We start from the raw sequence: 19,120 nt of genomic DNA, 5'->3' as shown, positions 1-19,120 counted from the left end.
TTTCCTGACTTGTAGACTGTATCTATTTTAATTGGACAACGTTAGAAAAAAATACTGGGTAAAACACACGAATAACAGACAAAAGATAATTTGCAAAAACACTCGTTCAAAACTAAAATGGGTCCGATAGAAAAGAATGTAAGTGAATGAAGTGTTGAAACAGCACCCTCGTGTGGCCACTCGGCGTTATGACCGCAGCGAGTCAACGGCACGTGAGATCCGTTTCTCCGCGTTTTGTGGCCATCTTGTTCTTTCCGTGTTTATAAACAGACGATCGATAACATAAAGAAGGGGGCGTAATGGGGGCGGGGCCTTCCACACAGCCACAAGTTGTGAGCGCTGTGATTGGGTGAAAGCCAAGTGTACTTTCTCTTCCAAGCTTGTACAGTATAACACGTAAACGTGACAGGAGTAACACTATTACGCGTCACTCACTTCCTGCCTGCCCCATGTGGCGTCTGTGAGTGAAAATGTCATGCTGCTGTTCGGTGCTATTGTTTTCTTTGAACATTTTCACTTGCCCGTCAAAAACAAGGGTTGGCGTCAAAAATGCACTTATGTCTGCTTTACAAATGCCATCATTTCACCTCCCTGAGATGTCTGATTTACGAGGAGTGCATGAACGCAGCGCTAGTCCGATTCCTTATGGGTCTCCATTGTGTTGGAAGTAAAAAAACAATTCTCTCTCTCTCTCTCTCTCTCACTCGAGAATTGACACACTGACAGACATCTCTCTCATTTCCCCAAAGAGTTGTGTGAACGCTCTCTCGCTCATTTTCCCAAGCAGCAGCAGCAGCAGCAGCAGCAGTAGCAGTAGTAGGAGCAGCAGCAGTCCGGTTCCTCCCATTGCTCCATTCCGCTTCTTCCTCGCTGCAGGGACTGCTTGTTGCTCTGTCAGCCCCAGCGAACAAGTGCCCCGGCCCCAAACTCTCACGTTGCGAAGTGCCTGTGAAAGTGTGATTGACCCCCTGCGAAACAACATGGCAGACTACCGGGACGACACCGGAGCTCGGGCCCTGCTCGCCTTGCAATCGGCGCCGTGCAGCCCCGTGCGAGTGGCGGTCACCTCGCACGTCTTCCACCACCAGCCGTCGCTTGCCTTCCTCAGTCCGCCGCTGACGCAGGCCACCGCTGCTGGGATGCGCCCCGCGTGCCTCGAAACTCCTCTCCCCCAGGCCTTGGCCAGACTCGAGGGCCGGGACTTTGAGTTTGTCATGCGCCAGAGGACGGTCACCATCGGCCGCAACTCGTCCCACGGCTCCGTGGACATCAACATGGGCCATTCGAGCTTCATCTCGCGGCGGCACCTGCAGCTCTGCTACGACGAGGCGAGCGGCTTCTCGCTGCGCTGTCTGGGCAAGAACGGCGTGTTCGTTGACGGCGTGTTCCAGCGGAGAGGAGCGCCGCCGCTGCTACTTCCCCGACAGTAAGCTCCTTCTGCTGCACCTTAGCATGTTATCTTAGCATCACAAGCTAATAAACGTGATTATTATCCCCTTTCAATAACATTCCGCGTACAAACTCATTTATACATCAATCAAAAGTTGTAGCCTAGTTATTTTCGAGAGTTTCCACTTTTTCTCGGGAGTTGTGAGGTTTTGACGATGTATCTAATTTATAACAAACGACCGACACTTCGCGGGTTGGATTGAAATGTCACTTGATGTGCTCTTTTAGACGAATTTATTTGCGGTCAGCTGTTCTGACACAAGTTTCCCAAACTTTTTTTTCCATGCAAGTGAATGAACGCTAGCTACGCTAGCTGAGCACATTCGTGAGTAGGTCTAATATTAGCAGCGTTGTGTTGTTTAAAAGAAATATTATCAACTGTGGCTACCCTGTGCTGAAGGCTTATTTGAAAAGGTATTAAAAAGTGCAAAGTGTGACATTTGTTGGAGCAATAGCATTCGTCAATAGCTTTCTTCGGCGTTCTTAGCCGACGTGACGTGTAGCTGCTAATGTAAACAAACGCACCCCTGCCCTGGCAAGTCCTCACGGGCCGGGGCTTCCTTGCGGGAAGCTAGCTGCGTTTGTTCCACACTTGAAATGCTCCTTCAGTGTCAACTTTGACGTTAAACGCGGAGTTCGTGCATGTTTGAAGTTGTAGCCCAAATGATGGTGCTGACTTCTCTTAAATAAAGTCGAAACACGGCGAGGGCGTTTGTTGTGTTGTGGTCGTCAATCAGCCCGTTGGACCTTGACGGGGGTGGGGTGGGGCGGGGCGGTGCTCATCTCTGATTGGCCGCTTGCAAGTGTTTGGAGCAGCTGGTCCCGGAAGTCGAGTGTGGAATGAAAAGCACATGAAATAAACACAAAACCAACTTTGGTGCGCATTTTTGCTGACATGAAAATGATTCATCAAAGAAATAAGTCAAATTCAGTTCATCAATGTTATACAAATAAAGGGCAATTTAATGCAGCAAATAAGGTATAGCGGTAATAATGCTGTGATGATCAGCATTTTATTAATCCTACTCACAACATTGGATATATTTTAGCAGCTAGCTGCACTTCCTCAATGAATCATAGTAGCCGCAATTAAATATACATTTTTTTAAGCTCTTGGCTCGTTCTATCCTTATTGACCGGTCATCTGAGATGTCATGTGTTTTGCGGCACTTGACGGTGCGTAATTATGTTGGGCTATGATTGTAAACACATTACAAAAAATGGTTTTGTATTTAGGTGGCTGGAACTGATTCATGCTATTTCCATTGATTTCAACAGTGAAAGATGACTTCAATGGTTGAACAGAATGTGTCAATCTAAAATTGCTTTTGTTAATGTGACATGATGACTAACTGCCATCATACTCGCCCTCCTTCAGGTGCGTGTTCCGCTTTCCCAGCACCGTCATCAAGATCCAGTTTGCGTCGCTGCTTAGCCACGAGGAAGAGCGGGAGAAGGAGCTACCCTCGCCGCCCATGCGCCCGCTTTTGCCTCACATCTCCCCGCTCAAGATCAGCATCCCCACCGCGCAGCAGCACGAAGAGCACATGAGAGCCTTCGGCTCGCCGCTGCCGTCGCCGACCGGCACCCTCAGGTATGCACGCACGTAAACCCAAGTCAAAATAATCACCAAGGTATGACAAAAAAGTCAATAAGATAAAAAACTAAAAATATATAAGGTAAAGAAATATTGTATCAAATAAAAATGGTGACTAGCTGATCATACATGCCTGAAGTAAAACGAATACAACAGCAAACATTTTATTTCTGGTGACAACATCAATAATAATAATAGTGTAATGCTGGGATGCCGCTTCTTGAGTTGCGTAGGTGAGGACATACGTACAGTACGCCAACTTCATGTACATGGATTCCTGACATGTGACTGCTCACAGGACTTTGCTCTGACATCATGAGATGATGTTCGTGTATTTATATCTGTGTGTGTGTGTGTGTGTGTGTGTGTGTGCGTGCGCGTGTGTGTGTGTGTGTGTGTGTGTGTGTGTGTTATGTTGACATGAGCTCATTCATATCGCTCACAGTTTTTCACTCTTGGGCGTACATGAACACTGTGGTCAAGAGTACCCTCTTGTGGCGCTATGATGTCACTGCAGCGGTTGTCCGCTTGCTCATGCCTTATATGGCGGGGCAGGAGCTCCACGCAGTCGGATTGGTGGACGGGAGGATTGTTTTGCTCTGCAGATTGATTTTTTTTTTGTGTGTGTGTGTCAAATCAGAGCCGCCTTGTTGACTTTACAAGCATCATGGCAGCTGTTGTTGGTTGTTCAACATGCACGCTGGGCAATCATTAACATAACGCAGCTCACTGATTATTAGAGCGAGAGAGAGAGACACACAGAGATTGTCAATCTGTGTACAACTTTTTGTCTGTAGCAGATTTTTTTTCTCATTGAGATCAGTCGCATATATCACTATTATAAGACTCCAAACAAATGTGCAACTTTCTTTCTTTCTTTCTTTCTTTCTTTCTTTCTTTTTCTTTCTTTCTTTCTTTCTTTCTTTCTTTCTTTCTTTCTTTCTTTCTTTCTTCCTTCCTTCCTATCTCTTGCTACAATTTCAGCGTTCCCAATTCGTGCCCGGCGAGCCCTCGCGGCGCCGGGTCGTCGGGCTACCGCTACGGCCGCAACGTGACCAGCGACCTGCAGCTGGCGGCCGACTACGCCGCCAAGGCCGTGTCGGAGCAGAGGCGCAACGTGGCCGATCAGCGCGGCGCGACCGGAGAGTCGGCCGGCGGCGACAGCCCCAAGGTGAGGAACCCCCCCCACCCCCCTTGTGTTGGGCTACCTCCACTCTGTTTAAAAAAATGATGTATTGATTTATTTCTATGACAAGCCTTCGGTCACACCTCTGTGTTTCAGGACGAGTCCAAACCGCCGTACTCGTACGCTCAGCTGATCGTGCAGGCCATCTCGTCGGCGCCCGACAAGCAGCTGACGCTCAGCGGCATCTACGCTCACATCACCAAACACTACCCTTACTATCGCACCGCAGACAAGGGCTGGCAGGTTAGATTTCCACAATTTCTTTTCCCACCCAATAAAATGCCATTTTCTCTCTATTATGATGCTTTTTTTGACGCCGGTCAGAACTCCATCCGCCACAACCTGTCGCTGAACCGCTACTTCCTGAAAGTGGCGCGCTCGCAGGACGAGCCGGGCAAGGGCAGCTTCTGGCGCGTGGACTCCAGCTCGGAGGGCAAGCTGGTGGAGCAGGCCTTCCGCAAGCGCAGGCAGAGGGGCGTGGCCTGCTTCCGGACCCCCTTCGGACCCCTCTCGTCCCGGTAAGCCAGCTGAAATGAGGTGGCTGCTCTGTTGATTACATTTTAAATGGAATTTTAAAATTGATATTTACATTTCAAAGGCAGACACTGGTGCGTATGTCATTGAGCACTTAGTTCACCAGGGGGCGATGCCTGCTTTAGGCTTTATCAACGTGCCTAAACAATACTTAAAGCAAAAAAATCACCATCTGGCCAATCACCATCTGTGTTGGAAAGAAAGGGCTTTTTGTTTTCAGTGGGTTAAATGAAAACGTATATTTCAGACATAGTGGGCAAGGCAACTCTATTTTTTTTCCTCGCCGCGTCCGCACTCTGTATCATCCGGAGTAACCATTTTGTTTGTCTGTCCTTTGTGCTGCTCGCTGTTGGGCAGGACAAAGTAAGTGGCGCTGACTTTTGCCCCGCCTTGCCCTCCCGCCGTCTTGATGTTTGTGGTGTGAATCTGCTTTTGTCCAGGAGCGCCCCGGCCTCGCCCACCCACCTTCTGTCGCCTCTGTCCAGCGGGCTGCAGACCCCCGAATGCATGAGCAGGGAGGGGTCCCCCGTGCCCACGGATCACCACGAGCAGCTGGCGCACAAGCTGGCCGCCGTGCCCGAATATCGATACTCGCAGAGCGCGCCGGGTCAGTTTGCACAACGCCTGACTTTGTTTTCCTAACTTGAACTGTTTGCCACTTTTGTCTGTGTAGGGTCTCCGGTCAGCGCTCAGCCAGTGATCATGGCGGCGCCCCCCCACCCGAGCGCCACCCTGGGCAAGGCCCTGGCCCTCATCCCGGGGGGCGGCGGCCAGATCCACCTGGTCCAGAACCCGACGCCGTCCTCCGTCACCATGCTGCGCGTGGTCACCGGCGCCCCTCCCAACGGCTACTGCGCCACCTCGCTGGTCAACGCCGGGCCGAGCGGCACCGAGCTCAGAGGTGGGTCCGAAAAAGGGGGTGTCCGTCCGGCGCTTTGCAGAACTTCACATGCAACGTATCACCGGCGGAGTGTGTCTGGTTTCTCATCTGTGGCGTTTTTTGCGTTGGTCAGAGGCGCAGCCTCAGCGAGAGCTGGTGATCCAGTCGCTGGACAGCGCCGGGCACGGAGCCGACCCGCGCAAGGTGGCGCTGGGGTTGCATCATCTTCCCGTGCACCCGGTCATGCAGAACGGGAAGCACGCCAATACCGCAGTCGCCGTGGCGACCGGCCTCGCCACGGCAACCGGCCTCGCCGCTTTCACTTCAAGTACGTTTCATACAGAGAGCTTGCGGGTTTTTTTTGTGGTCTTTTTCTTCAATGTAACTTTTCATCAAAGTAAATCCAATTGAATCTGCATAAAATTGAGTTTTCGCCTTGGTGTCAAATGTCTCAAAATAAAATTACAGTATGTCGGAATTGATTCATCTTGCATCTAAAATATACGTGTACAATTTTGCCATTTTTTTTTAAAACCCCCTCGGACTTTTTTTCTCATTTTTCTAAAAAAAAAAAAAAAAAAAGACAATGTAGCCAGATGAACTTTTTTGTCCTCTCCTGTTCTTTAAAAAAAAAAAAAAGCTCTTTTTTTTTTTTATCCCGCCCTGCAGGTCTAAGCAGTCCTCTCCAAATTCTGGCGGCTCAGGCCTCCAGCTCACCTCCCGTGATGCTGAGTCGTCCGCTTTCCACCGAGCCGGCAGGCACGCGCGACGAACCCCTGGCCAAGCGGTCCAAGATGGAAGACAGCGAGGGATCGGCTCCCGCCGGCGCCCAACAGCCCGTTATCGTCGCCGTGATGACGGAAAGCTACGAGCCCAGGAAATGAAAAGAAAACACCTGAAGGGAGTTTTGTCACAAAATTATTTAACTCCAAAAAATGGAAGCAAACACTACTCGAGGACTTTGATGGATGAAGAAATGGGCTTACTGAGTAGCCAAGAAGACGATGACATTGTTACAAGCTTGGCCAAATTGCAGCAATGGTCAGTAATGGCGAAATCCAAACAATGTTGCCCAAACCTGAAACAAATGCATTATTTCATTGAGCTTTTACAAGAAAAAAAGACACTTATTACCCTTTAAAAATAACAAAAAAAACACTGTCATTTTTATTTTAACCTTTACTGCTTTTTAGAATGTTAGAGCAGCATTAGCCGCGCTAACATCGCAACTAGAAGCTATTTTTTCTCAAGAGTTTGTGTAAAAAAATTAAAAAAAAAAAAGCATTATTGATACATTCTAGAGATGATTGTTTTTATAAATGTCCCACAGTTGTGATTACCAAGAATGTCGTACCACAAAATTAAAGCCACATTGACTTGAACCACTTTTTGGAATATGAAAAGATAACTTTATTATGAAGATATTTCAAAAAACCTCAACGATGCCAAATACTGCCAATCAATCAGTGTTGACTTTTTATTGCACTCTTTTTCCACCCGCTTGATTTGCATGTCCATACATGGTCGAGAGTGGAAAAAGCAGCAGCACAACAAAGAAGGAGAAATGTTTTATCTTGTAAAAAAAGGTCAGTTTGGACTACAATCATCATTAGAAATAAAACTGCAAAAAGCAATGGCCAACCGACTGCGCTAGTCAATGGCCAATCCTCAAAATGACCCAAAAACTTTGACACCATGCAGGAGCCTAAAAGCTAACCTTAACCCCAAACCCAACTGCTTACCTTGACCCCAAACCCTTCCCCATAACCCCAAACCCAAAATAGACGGGCTTCCTGTTCAATTTTGAGCAGGGGTCCTTGAGACTGTCCACCAAAATCAGTCCCAGGGGGCACCACTGAGTGAGTTTTCATCTGGATGCACAAAATGTTGTTGGGGCCCAACAAAGCGTCCCATAGTGATGACATCATCGGCATCATCCGGAGTACCAGCGAAGGAGCGCCAAATGTGGCTCGCTCGGCCAAACGGCAAGCCATGAATGCTGAATGTTTGCAGCCTTTATTTACAAGCACGCCATCCTGTCGTGCAGAAATGACACGCTGCTAGCCCGGTCCATCGGTTCCTCCCTCCGTCCGTCCGTCCGTCAACAGGACGAGGCGCTGATCTTCTCCGACACTTCCGGGTCTGACTTGGCCACCAGGAAGCGGAGGCGACCTCCTCCCAGGCGGATCAGATCCACTGCACTACACAAATGAAAGGGAGAAGATCAATGTTGAGTTGAAGTTCAAAGTCAACCAGATCATCAAACCTCTGGTAGTCAGCGCCGATCAGGCTGGTCCCGTTGACGGCCAGGATCCGATCCCCGATCCTCAGCCGGCCGTCGGACGCCGCCGGCCCATCGGGGATCAGCGTGCGGATGTAGATGCCTGGGGCGTTGAGAGGCGTGTGCTAATGTGGAGGGGGGGGGGGGGGGGGGGGAAGTCATTTTATAATTGATCATTATAATAGAGTATGCTGTTTAATGACAAAAAAAAAAACGCACCAGGCCGTCAATGAGTCCCATGCCGAGTCCATAGGGTCCTTTGTCCAGTTCCACTACAAGCACCACACACATGTCATCAGGGAGGGGAGGGGCGCCTGGGGACGAGGACCACACGGGGAAGGGGAACTCACAGCTACGAGTAACACAGCCTGCAGAGGGCACACACGCGCACAGCAACACACACAAAGGGTCTTGCAATGGGGTCCACACAGAAAGACAGCGATGCAAGCCAAGAGGGGTTAGGGTCCAGTCACATGCAATAGCACGGACCGCGAGCAGGTGTCATTGTTTATATCTGTATGCTACAGTTTGTTTTTTTTAAATTGGCAATAGCGCCAGCGCAAACGATTGAGAGTATCCCCCCAAAGTCCTACCTTCCATGCCGTTAGATATGATCCCGTTAGGCCTCTTTCCGCATCCGTTCATCTGCGGGGCCCCGCCCCCTCCCTCGGTGTACCCCGTTGCAGTGGCCGGGTGCTGTTGGGGATGGTGGTGGTGGACGCCGGCCCCGTTTCTCCGGAGACTGTGCGCTTGGCCTCGGCCGTTTTCTTCCTCGCCGTCGCCGGGGGCCGAACGGGGGCTGCCCTGCGTCAAGGGCAGGGGCAGCAGCTCCCTCTACAGGACATTTCCAGGAAACATTCATTCCAATAGAAGCTGTAATACTTGTGCCATCTATTTTATCAGGCATAAAAAAAAGGTGGTTGAAATGGAAAGGCAACTAAACTGGGCAGTGATCCTTTCGCTTGCCACCAGAGGGTGCCCTCGTACCACTAGCGCCACTGAAAATCACTCGCCTCATCATTGAGTAATCGATTCCTGGTTTGGACAATCTGAAGCTTCTGGCGGGTGAACGGCATTTTTTTCAGGCTCAAATTGTAGCTGATGAATGCGCCCTTTTTTTTAGAGGAGATTTCTTCATCATGACGACGACATGTTCTAAGATGGAGGATTACGGTCTAGTCGGCCCATTGATGAGACAGCCTGACCACTAAGCAGATTAGCCATGATTTAACCATGTCTAGCTTCTTCTTCGTGTGTGTGTGTGTGTGAGGTTTTGTCTTTCATCTGAAAGATTACCATGAAACTCCTCAACCAGCGCAGCTGCTTACGCACAGATTACAATGTTGGTGTGTGCCTGTACATGTGTGTGTGTGTGTGTGTGTGCGCGTGCAAATGTTTGTCTGCCTTGGGGACGCAGCCTCACCTGAACATCAGCCGCATTGTTGTTGTTGCCGTTAGTGTGCGTGGCGTTAGCGTGCGTCTTGGCGCGCAGGCCCCACAGGAAGTGGCGTACGTAGAGCAGCTGTCGGTAGACGCTGTCCTCCACGCGCTCGCCGTCTACGTCCACGCCAAAGCCGCTGCTGGGCAGCACGATGGGAGGGTGGTTCTCAAAGCTCTCCAGGAGGTCCACTGAATGCACAGATGGAGCCACGTTAGTGGCAGGTCAGTGTCTCTCCCTCTCTCCGAGCGGGTCACCTGTGCGGTAGACGTAGGCCTCGTCCTCGCTGGCGGGCTGCCACGCAGGCACGGGTCCGGTCTCTGCGGTGATCTGGTACTGGCTCAGGATCCTGTGTAGCTGCACCGGCTTCAGGGCCGGGTGCTCGCTCGACAACATTCGCCAGCTCATCTGAAGGAACGTTTCAACGTGAAAATATTCAATGCAAATTTTAATTGCATTGTAATTTCACTGGAAAAAATTGATTGAATTTTTTAAAAAAGTTCAAAGATATTCATTTGCAAGGGTTTGGGGAAAAATGTTTCAAATCTAATTCAATTGATTAAAGAAAAGCTGCCAAAGGCGTTATTTAGATGGAGTTAAAAAACATGTCTTTAAGAAAAAACCTTTTTGTTGTTGTTGCTGTTTTCATCGAATTAATTGAAAGCGAATGAATGAACGCTATCCAACAAAGATTCCATTTGCAAAGAAGAAAGGAAGGCATCTTACCTGCGTGAGTTGCTGCGGCGGCGTGGCCAGGACGGCCACGGCGCTGTTGAGTTTGGTGAAGAATTTGTCCGCCAGATGTCCCAGGGACGACTTGCGGGCCCATTCCGACAGCATCCGCAGACACGCTTGCACCTGCAACACTTTGGAGCGCTGGAACCAGCCACGCGATGGACCTGCACGCACGCACACACCCACCGGCCGCTAGAGCTCAATGCTAACACATAGCAAATGTGAAAATCCATCCATCCATCCATCCGTATTGCGCCATATGCTTGTGTAATAGGCTTATGTCTCGGCATGGTGTAATCTGGCCGCAACAGACGAGACATCGCTTGACCTCGCTCGTAAAGGTGTCAGAAAGCTCGGCTGGCCAGCCAATGCACACACCAAACAAAGAGCTATGCTAGCTCAGGGCTAATCTATTGAGCAGGTGAAAGCACAATTAGCCGCTAACGCTTCCCAGATTCAAAAAAGTGTCATTATGGGCTATGGCATTTCTTTGCTTTGGGAATAACGTGACAAACTATTTTTTTTGCTAGCTTTGCTTAATCCATTTTGAAAAAAGGCTGGAGCAAATTGTGGGAAAGGTCAAGCGTTGTGAATCATTTCAGGATGCTCCAGACGTCTGTGAGTGCGCGTTGCAAACGTCAGCGTCAGCCTACACCAGGGGTGGGCAATTTGGCCGGCCGGCCGGTGTCCTGCATGTTTTCTAGGTCTCCCTGCTGCAAGACACCTGCTTCAAATGATCAGGATTTTTATCCAGCTTCTGCAGACCTTGCTAATTATCGGACCATTTGAATCAGGTAGGTTGCAACAGGGTGACATAGAAAAAATGCAGGACACCGGCCGGGGGGCCCTCCGCAATTGCCCACCCCTGGCCCACACACACACACACTCCTCCCTCTTGTGTTACCACGGCGACCAAAACATCAATGAGAGACTGCGGGGAGCCAGACAGGACAGGACAGGGCGCCGGACAGCGCCGCAGTCATCACTAATGAAGACGTACGACGTACGTGTCTGCGATCCAACCTGCAAAATGTACTCGCTGCTCGACTTGGTGAAGCAGGATGTGGCTCTGGGATCGATTGTTTTCTTTCTTTTTCAAAGCGTCTTTCAATACGAAAAATTGGTAGACGGAGCTAAATGTGTCCTCCATTTTGTTTTTGTCATGGAACGGATGGAGCAGGGTGACCAAATGCAGCTCGGACCAGGGTTTACTGAGCAAACTCAAAAGGCAAACTGACACAGGTTAACAAAACAATAACTGGACGGACGGACTGACTGAGCGGGACGTGAGACAAAAAGACAGCAGGACATGCCAACAACAAGACAGTACGACAACAATGACCCGACCGGAGGGAGGGAGGGGCAGACAGGACTTAAATACACCACAGGCAGGTGAGAATGATTACACTGATCATGGGCACACGGGAGGGGAGGGGCGGGGCGAGGCGAGCACACAGGCACACGGACAGAAACCATGACAATATGCACAGAATAAACAAACCGGGGACGAGACGTGACAGTTTGCAAGTTCCCATTTGAAGCTCTCGGCTGTTTGTTCGAAAAGCCAGTTGCCGATGAAATTGGGTGGGCGCCAAAAATCCGCCACGTTGATTTGACGTCAAGGGGAAACATTTCCATTCTCTCCAGGCCCCTAAAATGTCTCGAGAGTGGCAGCGCCTACTCCAGACAGATGGCCGGCGCCACGTCTGCAGGTTGCACAATTTTGATGACGAGCCGTAAGACCAGAGCGGCAGAACGAGGGAGGGTTTGACCTTCTCCCCCCCGTCGTGGTGTTTTCTCCCTCCCTCCCTCCCTTTCTTTCTTTCTTCATTCAATCAAACCTCCTTTTCCCACTCGGAGGAAGCGAGCTGATGGGAATTAGAGAGCAGAGAGGACAGAAGGACACCAAGGACAAATCTTGATTGGCTCCCCCTGCCCAACATCTCCCCCGCCCGCCCGCCCGCCCGCCTCAAATCAAAGTGCTGACAAGGGCGCTGCAGGCGGGGCTCCTCAGGGAAAGTCGAGTGGAGGTGAGAGCAACCAAGGTCATCCCCTTTACCTTTGTCCATCAGCTGGTTGAAGAGCGACACATTGGAGAAGAAGAAGAGGTAGGCGAACATCTGCGCCTGTATCTCCGGGTGGACCTGGTAAGCCTGCAGCAGCTCCTGGGCACTCTGGAACACCTACGCAAACATTCCACCAGCCATTTTGAAATTGTATTTTTTTTTTTAATATATATATCTTTCATTCAAGCATCTTTCTGAGTCGGAATCATTCGGACCTGGAGGACCTTGCGGACCGGCTCCGGGAATCCCACGCCTCCTTTCCAGCACGGCTCGGAGCTGTCCGCCGGGAACGGGTTGCAGTCCAGAAGAGGCGGCAGCACCACGTACAGAGCCTGAATGGCAAAATTGTCGGATGACTTCAAGGCTAAAATTGTCTCAAATTGAAAATGTTTACAAAAACCTGCTCTGCAAAGATTCCAAATTGACTTCATGTCTTTGTTGTCGCACGTACCTTGGTGATGTAGTAGACGCACTGCTGGAAAGTGTACATGATGACCTCCTCCAAGATGCTCATGGCCTCCTCGTTGGCCGAGATAGTGGCCGACAGCAGTGACTCCTTGGAGCCTGCGAGAGCAAAAAAAAAAAAACACACTTTAGGAAAAGCACAGTGTTTTTAACTCGTTCAGTGCCATTGACGGTTATAGACGTCAAAGATATTAACTGGGTGAGCGAGACTGGAGTGGCACTCATATTTCCATTTTGGTCACCTACATAGTCTTCACCTGACCAAACCGATTTTAGGAACTTAACATGAACATGATTACCTAAACATCAAAGTGACGTTGAGCGCTTTTGTTTTCATCAAAGACCTAATATGCACGTTTTAGCGAGTAACATTAAAGACAAGGTCGGGTTTTGGAAAGAACCTGCCAAGCACGTTTTCATGAACATCAACGAGGTCGAGTGAAGCCGACGTCCGCCATGTCATTTCCGTCACGGGTACCTTGCAGCGTCTCCATGTTGTGCGTGTACGCCGGCGCTCTCTGCTGAATGAAGTAAAGGATCTCGATGGAGTTGGACATCCAGAAGAAGATGGTCTGCAGGTCTGGGATCAGGTCTGAGATGTTGAGCAGTGATAGCGACGCCGGGTCCTGCCTGCAAGGTACGCAAACACGCTCAAGACTTTTGAAAAGGCGAGGCGGAAAAACGATACTCACTGTTGAGCTTGCTTCTGAGCTAACTCCTTGGTCTTCTCCTGCAAAACACACACACACATCTACTCATTCATGTTTAACTCACGTAAAATTCCTGTATGAAAAAAAAAAAGCTTTATGGTCCATTCAACCAATATGACATTTTTGAAAATGATGAAAATAAAAGGTACGAAAGAATCTCTATAATTCAATCTCCTCTTCAATTTATTTTAATCATATACTATATTAACTATATTTAAAAAAAAATGACAGCTGGATCCGCCCCCCACGGCTGAGCTCAAGTAGCCTGAAACAAAAAGGGAGAGGAAAAAGGAAGAAGTGGAATTTGCGGCGGGCGACTGACCCAGGCCACGGTCTGTATCCGCCGGACAATCTTGAGGAGCAGTTTGCCAAAGCTCCCGGGCGGGAAGGCGGAGGCCGAGTGTTGGATGCACAGACACAAAAGGTACGCCGGCGTCAGCTTATGGTCGTCGCCTAACAACCACAAACGCCATTGGCAAGTTCCAAAAAGTGGACTTCAAAATTGTCGTCGATTTCTGGACTTGTACCTCCGGGCTCAATGAGCGACATGATGCGGTTGAGGAGCTGGTCTTCGTGAGCCGGCTCAAACTCCAACTGCAGCTTCCTCTTCTGTCCGCCGCCGCCGCGAGGTTTGACGGGGTGCGGCCTGAAGCCGCGTCGCGCCGTTACGCCCGTCACGCCCGTCACGGTGGCCGGCCTGTCTTTCAGCGCCGATCCGCACACGTTGCACGTGGCGCCGTCCTCCGGGCCGGCGTCGTAGATCTGGCCCAGGCTGCGGAGGCGGCTCAGGGTCTGGGCGGGGAGAGGCTTGGCGCCCGTGGGGTCCTGGTACCGAGAGGTTCCATTAAAACAATGCTCTCGGCCACTCGCAAAGCACTTGCCTTGTACAGGAAGATGTAGTGCGCGCCGAAGGAGAGCAGGTCGCCGTGGCGCAGCGTGGTGGAGCGCTCGCAGCGGGAGAAGTTGACCAGCACGGTGGCATCCAGGACGGGCTCCACCGCCACGCAGGACGCGCGCTGCTGCGCCGCGTCCGGCTCGTCCGCTTGGCCGCGCCGCGGCGGGGCGGGCAGGCGGCGCAGGCGACAGTGAAGCGGCAGGACGTCGGGGGAGAACAGGCAGATGTTGGGGCGGGCCGAAGGCGTCTCCTGGCCCACCGTGTGCTGCTCGCGGTTCAACAGGTACACCAGGCAGTCCTGCGAGAAAGTCCAACACGTTAGACTGCAAATTGCCTGATCGTTACAAATTGTCATTGATTTTGACCAACGCACAAAACTGTGTTTCCAACAGCCAACCCGGTTAACATCTTTGACGTCTATAATCGTCAACGGCGGCAGCGAGTGGCGGTTAACTCATTCACTGCCAACCCAGTTCATATCTTTGGCGTCTATAATGGCACTGAATGAGTGCAACAAGGGCGGGCCGCTTTGGATTGTGACCTGTTTGTTGTAGCCCTGAAGCAAGAGGAGGTGCGGCGATTGGTAGAGGGAATGGCGGACGCCACCCTGCCCGCCATCCTCCTTGCGCCACCCGCCGGACGCCGCCTCTCGGCCCCGGTAGGGCCCCGGGAGGGTGGAGTAGTAGCGCTTGGGCTCGTCGCCCACCGCCAACTGCAGTGACAGGCACGGAGGAAACGTCAGAACCATTGACAGTTGGCAAGGAGCCCGTCAAAAGTCCACCTGGTTGAGGCTGGTCTCGCTGAGGCTGCGACAAAGCGACGAGTTGCTGGAGCGAGGCAAGGTGAGAGCCCCCTTGGCCCGGTTCCTCTGCAGCTTGCGGGCCTGAGCGTTGATGTCTAATCAAAGGAACGATAATAAAAAGCGCAGCGGAGGCTTTTATTCAGGAGTGAGAAACTCGCAAGAGAAGCAACCACTTCCAATGAGAAACAGCGACAAAAGCTAACGTTAGCATCGACAACCGGCTTCTTTCTTCTTCTTTGGTTTATGTCATAAAAGAACAACACAAGTCAAAGCGCGGGAAACCATTCTCTTAACGCCAAATATGTGAAAAAACGACCCATGAACGAAATGAAGGCGTTGCTTTGTTGTTAGCGTTAGCATTTTTTGGTTGTACAATACCCGAAAGATGAAATGTAAAATGGCGACATGTAAAATGGCCATGCGAGAAACAGCGACAAGGTGAGCAAAAGAGAAGCACCGTTGTTAGCGTTAGCATTCCCAGTCCGCTTGGCTCATTTTGTCATAAACTGCGAAACGACAACATGTGGGGAAAAAAACAACAACCTCCTTGATTTGTTTCAACACTTGGCATGCCACCGACATTCACTTGCCCTTTTCCTTTTCATACCACTCATGCATTGACCAATGAGGTAATGGATGAGAAGGCCACAGGACAGGAAGAAGACACACAGTTGATGTGAAAGGGTCTCCATGGCGACGACGGACAGGCCGGCCTACCTGAGGCCAGTCCCCACCTTTAGAGCCCGAGTGAGCCGACCGCAGCGGGGAGCTCCTGTGCACGCGACCCATTAGAGCCACCAGGAAGTGGGGGGCTTTGGGCCCTACGGCGGGGCGGGGTGGGGTGGCAGGGGTTCAGACACAGGCTGAGAAAACACACACCCGCTCGCCCCAAAACATCACAAGGGTACACACAAGCGGGCATGCACTCCTTTCCTTAGCTGTGTGTGACAAAAAGAGGAAACCTCTTTGGCCTCTTCCTGAACAAAATGGCCGCTTCAAAGAATCCAATAGCAGACCGTGGTTTCCTGCTGAGACTCTTTGCTGGGTCTACTCACCTCCCGAGTTTGGCTTTGGGGGCGGGATTTAGCACAAAACAAAAAAAAACCAACAACAACCTCCATAGCCATGTTTGCATGTGTATGCGTGTGCGCTGACCAGCCGTGATGGTGTCCTTCTCCTTGGCGTTGAGTTCATCCACCTCAGCTCTCCTGCGCAGCTCAAAGCGTCGGGCGTGTCCTTCTCGAGGCTTCCACAGCTCCTGCAGCAGCAGCGGCTTCTCGTTGTCGCCCAACGCCCGCAGGCACTCGGTCCGCCACGCGCCGTCGACCCCCTCCAGGCGTCCGATCACGTCGCACAGGACGTAGGAGTGGGCGCCGTCCTTATTGAGCGAGTAGCGCTCCAGCGCCTCCTTGACCAGCTCCTGAGCGCTGGAGCGGGGCGTGGCCAAGACGCTCTTGTAGTTGGCGCCGGCGCAGATCTCGTCGCCAAAGATCTTCAAGACGCCCGGCGCCGAGCTTTGGGTGGACAGCTCGGCTGGGTCGTCCTCCGGTCGCTCCGGGGGCTCGGTCGCCGAGCGTCGGTCGCCGCGGGTGTTGGTTCCCGCTTCGGCCGGGACGCGGTCGCGGTAGCTCAGAGTGCGGTACAGGACCTGACGAGCGAGCGAGCGAGCGAGCACACGGTTAGTTCAGGGCCGCGGCGTAGGAACCCTGTGGGGCAGATTTGACTGCGCCCTGTGAATTCTGCCTAGCAACAAGTGGCCCTTTCAAAATGTCATGTTTTTCATCAGGACTCTGTGACGTTATGGATTCATGTGTGTGTGTGTGTGTGTGTGTGTGTGAGTGCGTGTGTGTGTGTGTGTGTACGGATACCTGCGTAAATGTCTTGCTTTGGCGCTTTAGTCGGCTCTTGGAGGGCAAGGACATGCTTGCCCCGGAGGAAGAACCGTAAAACATTTTTGCGCTGTCGGTTCTGTCAGATTGCTGGTGACACACGCACACACACACACACATGCGCACACACATTAGAACGTGATGGTCTCTACTTCAAATTGAAACGTTTGAGAGTCGTCACCGCTCCGTGTGCTTGCCCAACTATCCATCAATGGCATTAATCATATGAATAATTTAGTACACACATTTTGCCAAAGAGTTAATTCGGTGAGCATGAATAAATGAGCATCTCGCGTGCATATGTTGTGTAGGCACTTTCATTTCTTGTCCTTTCTGGGGTTCTGTACATTTGCGTAAACACCATTTTGTGGGTCACCAAGGCAAAATGGTAGCCGTGGCGGGTGCGTGGGAGGGAGGGAGGGAGGGGTTTGCCGTCCCTGGCCGGGTTTGAATCAACTGCAGCCAAGTAGCCAGATTAGCGTGGATTAGCAAGCATTTAAAATAGTCACGTTATCCGGGCAGCAGGAGCGCTTGCATAGTCAGCGCCAACAACAAGGCCACTTTGAGAGGGCCTAGACACATTCCGGGGACTCCCTGCTGAGCAGGATAAAAGCAGCCGTGCAAGATGCTCGACTGTCTCTCAGCATTCACGCTATAAAAGTGTTTGAATGCGCAACAGCAGCAATGGAAAATCTTCTTTTGACAGCATTGCAAATATTTCGCATTTCATGCACTAAAGGTTGCGACAATGTCAATCCTCAACATTCACAGTTATTCGGTCATAAATGTGTCCCATTGATGCATTTGGACATTCTTTCTAAAGTCATGGGAGGATGCATCACCATTCCATCTTTTCTTCAGTTTGCCAAGTGCTGAGTGACGTTTTACTACGCGTGAATGCTGAAAGCGATGAGCAAGTTCATTCCACATTTTGACACACATGCGAAGGAAGGCTTGACATTTTCAAGCATCAACAGCATCACTCTCATGTTTTTGAGGCATATTCGGCAGCACTATTGTGACACTTTAGTTCATTCGGGCTGAGTGGAGCATTCGTCCGCCCGTCTCAGCATGAATTGAATCAACGAAAAAAGGTTTCGGATGCAAATTCGACGAGCGTGGGGCGACATTTTGTTCAGCATTATATTGTGAGTTCAGGTGCAGCGATACGAAGGCACGACTCACACTGCAAATGCTTTTTCAGCGATTGCTTGTATGACGACGTCCCCAATCTTGATTTGAGACATCGCCGCCGCCCGCAGTCATACGAGTGCTTGTTTCTCAGCATTGACACGATTTGAAGGCTGCTTTCCCCTCTTCGGTATGTTGACCCGACGGTCGCTCATGGCAACCGGCGGAGCGACACACCGCGACGGACTGTCCTCGGAAATGAATCCGCCAACGAGGCGTGTTGCTCGGCGGCGGCGGCGGCGGAAGCGTTAACGTCGCTCCGCGGCGGTGACCCAGCCAGCAGGTGCCCCGGTTCGCCTCCGTCGTGAAAAGGGAACCAAAACGACTTGTTACGCACCTTACAAGAGGGACGCTTCACAGCAGGTGGATGAAATAGATCCGGAAAGTTGCCGTGGTGGTCCTCCGCCGGTGGGTGTCTGCAATGCGCGGCTCCATGATGCTGGGGGCTCCTCCGAGGCCAGGCCGCCTTGTTTTCCCTCAAAATGATGGAATAACAAGCGTCCGGTTCTCCCCGCAAAACAGCTCCGTTAGCTCGGGCACCGAGCAGCCGCGGTGGCCCCCCGGCTGGGTGCGTACATCTCCGCCGCCTGGCCCGGCCGGCAATGCTCACTGGCTCCCGGCAGCCGCATTCCACCGTCGGTGGCGGCGGTTTCAGAGCCGAGTGGGAACGGAAATGGCCGAGTCACCGCGCCGCGCCGCCCGAGGATAAGCCCGAATGTGCAGACAGCAACCTCTGGTGGGCGTCAGCGGTAGTGCACAGAAACGTTACAACGCAAGCTGTGATAAGGTTCAGACAATATGCATGGAAAATTGTTATAATGTAGATTTTAAAAACTTACTCATGCATTTCATCCAAATGTATAGCACACATATTTGTTCCAAAAATATTTTCTCTATCTGAAAAGTAACACAAAGGCTGGTGTATTAATGTGAGAATTTTACACCTCTTCACTATTAGACTCTTTCGGGATCACAGTCAAATAAAGTGACAAATACACAAAA

The 19,120-nt window shown here is 51.1% G+C and overlaps 2 protein-coding genes and 1 long non-coding RNA gene across 8 annotated transcripts; 2 read left to right on the top strand and 1 right to left on the bottom strand.

Annotated features, from left to right (window-relative positions):
• The first annotated feature begins 615 nt into the window (after positions 1 to 615).
• foxk1 (forkhead box K1) lies at positions 616 to 7,028 on the top strand. 2 transcript variants are annotated; one of them, XM_037253690.1, is made up of 10 exons: positions 616 to 1,426; positions 2,828 to 3,043; positions 4,031 to 4,217; positions 4,329 to 4,475; positions 4,557 to 4,750; positions 5,207 to 5,373; positions 5,440 to 5,623; positions 5,654 to 5,667; positions 5,780 to 5,974; positions 6,316 to 7,028. In XM_037253690.1, the coding sequence occupies exons 1-10, from the start codon at positions 981 to 983 to the stop codon at positions 6,528 to 6,530; spliced, it is 1,965 nt and encodes a 654-aa protein (XP_037109585.1). In that variant the 5' UTR covers positions 616 to 980; the 3' UTR covers positions 6,531 to 7,028. The 2 variants fall into 2 exon arrangements, with proteins under 2 accessions (XP_037109585.1, XP_037109575.1); XM_037253680.1 differs by having other exon boundaries at positions 5,440 to 5,667; positions 6,316 to 6,913.
• radil (Ras association and DIL domains) lies at positions 6,922 to 18,592 on the bottom strand. 5 transcript variants are annotated; one of them, XM_037253649.1, is made up of 22 exons: positions 18,456 to 18,592; positions 16,907 to 17,017; positions 16,194 to 16,686; positions 15,773 to 15,859; positions 15,018 to 15,133; positions 14,778 to 14,948; positions 14,223 to 14,534; positions 13,869 to 14,166; positions 13,664 to 13,794; positions 13,324 to 13,361; positions 13,110 to 13,261; positions 12,618 to 12,730; positions 12,382 to 12,498; positions 12,160 to 12,283; positions 10,092 to 10,264; positions 9,623 to 9,773; positions 9,351 to 9,556; positions 8,521 to 8,761; positions 8,278 to 8,295; positions 8,147 to 8,199; positions 7,913 to 8,052; positions 6,922 to 7,847 (listed from the first exon to the last, which is right to left on the bottom strand). In XM_037253649.1, the coding sequence occupies exons 2-22, from the start codon at positions 16,988 to 16,990 to the stop codon at positions 7,748 to 7,750; spliced, it is 3,318 nt and encodes a 1,105-aa protein (XP_037109544.1). In that variant the 5' UTR covers positions 16,991 to 17,017; positions 18,456 to 18,592; the 3' UTR covers positions 6,922 to 7,747. The 5 variants fall into 5 exon arrangements, with proteins under 5 accessions (XP_037109544.1, XP_037109525.1, XP_037109534.1 ...); XM_037253630.1 differs by having other exon boundaries at positions 8,147 to 8,295; XM_037253639.1 differs by lacking the exon at positions 8,278 to 8,295 and having other exon boundaries at positions 8,147 to 8,241.
• On the top strand, positions 18,178 to 19,120 carry LOC119124144. The gene is made up of 2 exons (XR_005098206.1): positions 18,178 to 18,526; positions 18,641 to 19,120. It is a non-coding gene; the product is annotated as an uncharacterized LOC119124144 (long non-coding RNA).

This window comes from Syngnathus acus, chromosome 1 (genome assembly GCF_901709675.1).
Source record: "Syngnathus acus chromosome 1, fSynAcu1.2, whole genome shotgun sequence".
Classification (NCBI taxonomy): domain Eukaryota; kingdom Metazoa; phylum Chordata; class Actinopteri; order Syngnathiformes; family Syngnathidae; genus Syngnathus; species Syngnathus acus.
The sequence above is the reverse complement of the archived record's forward strand: the minus strand, read 5'-3'. Positions and strand labels throughout refer to the sequence as shown.

Excerpts from the sequence above, each read along its gene's own strand:
- foxk1 (XM_037253680.1), top strand. The coding sequence starts at position 981 with ATGGCAGACTACCGGGACGACACCGGAGCTCGGGCCCTGCTCGCCTTG. Across the intron at positions 3,044-4,030 it reads TCGCCGACCGGCACCCTCAG|CGTTCCCAATTCGTGCCCGG; the intron begins GTATGCACGCAC and ends CTACAATTTCAG. Across the intron at positions 4,476-4,556 it reads CCGCAGACAAGGGCTGGCAG|AACTCCATCCGCCACAACCT; the intron begins GTTAGATTTCCA and ends GACGCCGGTCAG.
- radil (XM_037253630.1), bottom strand. The coding sequence starts at position 16,990 with ATGTTTTACGGTTCTTCCTCCGGGGCAAGCATGTCCTTGCCCTCCAAG. Across the intron at positions 12,731-13,109 it reads CAACATGGAGACGCTGCAAG|GCTCCAAGGAGTCACTGCTG; the intron begins GTACCCGTGACG and ends TTGCTCTCGCAG. Across the intron at positions 12,499-12,617 it reads GCGTCTACTACATCACCAAG|GCTCTGTACGTGGTGCTGCC; the intron begins GTACGTGCGACA and ends TTTGCCATTCAG.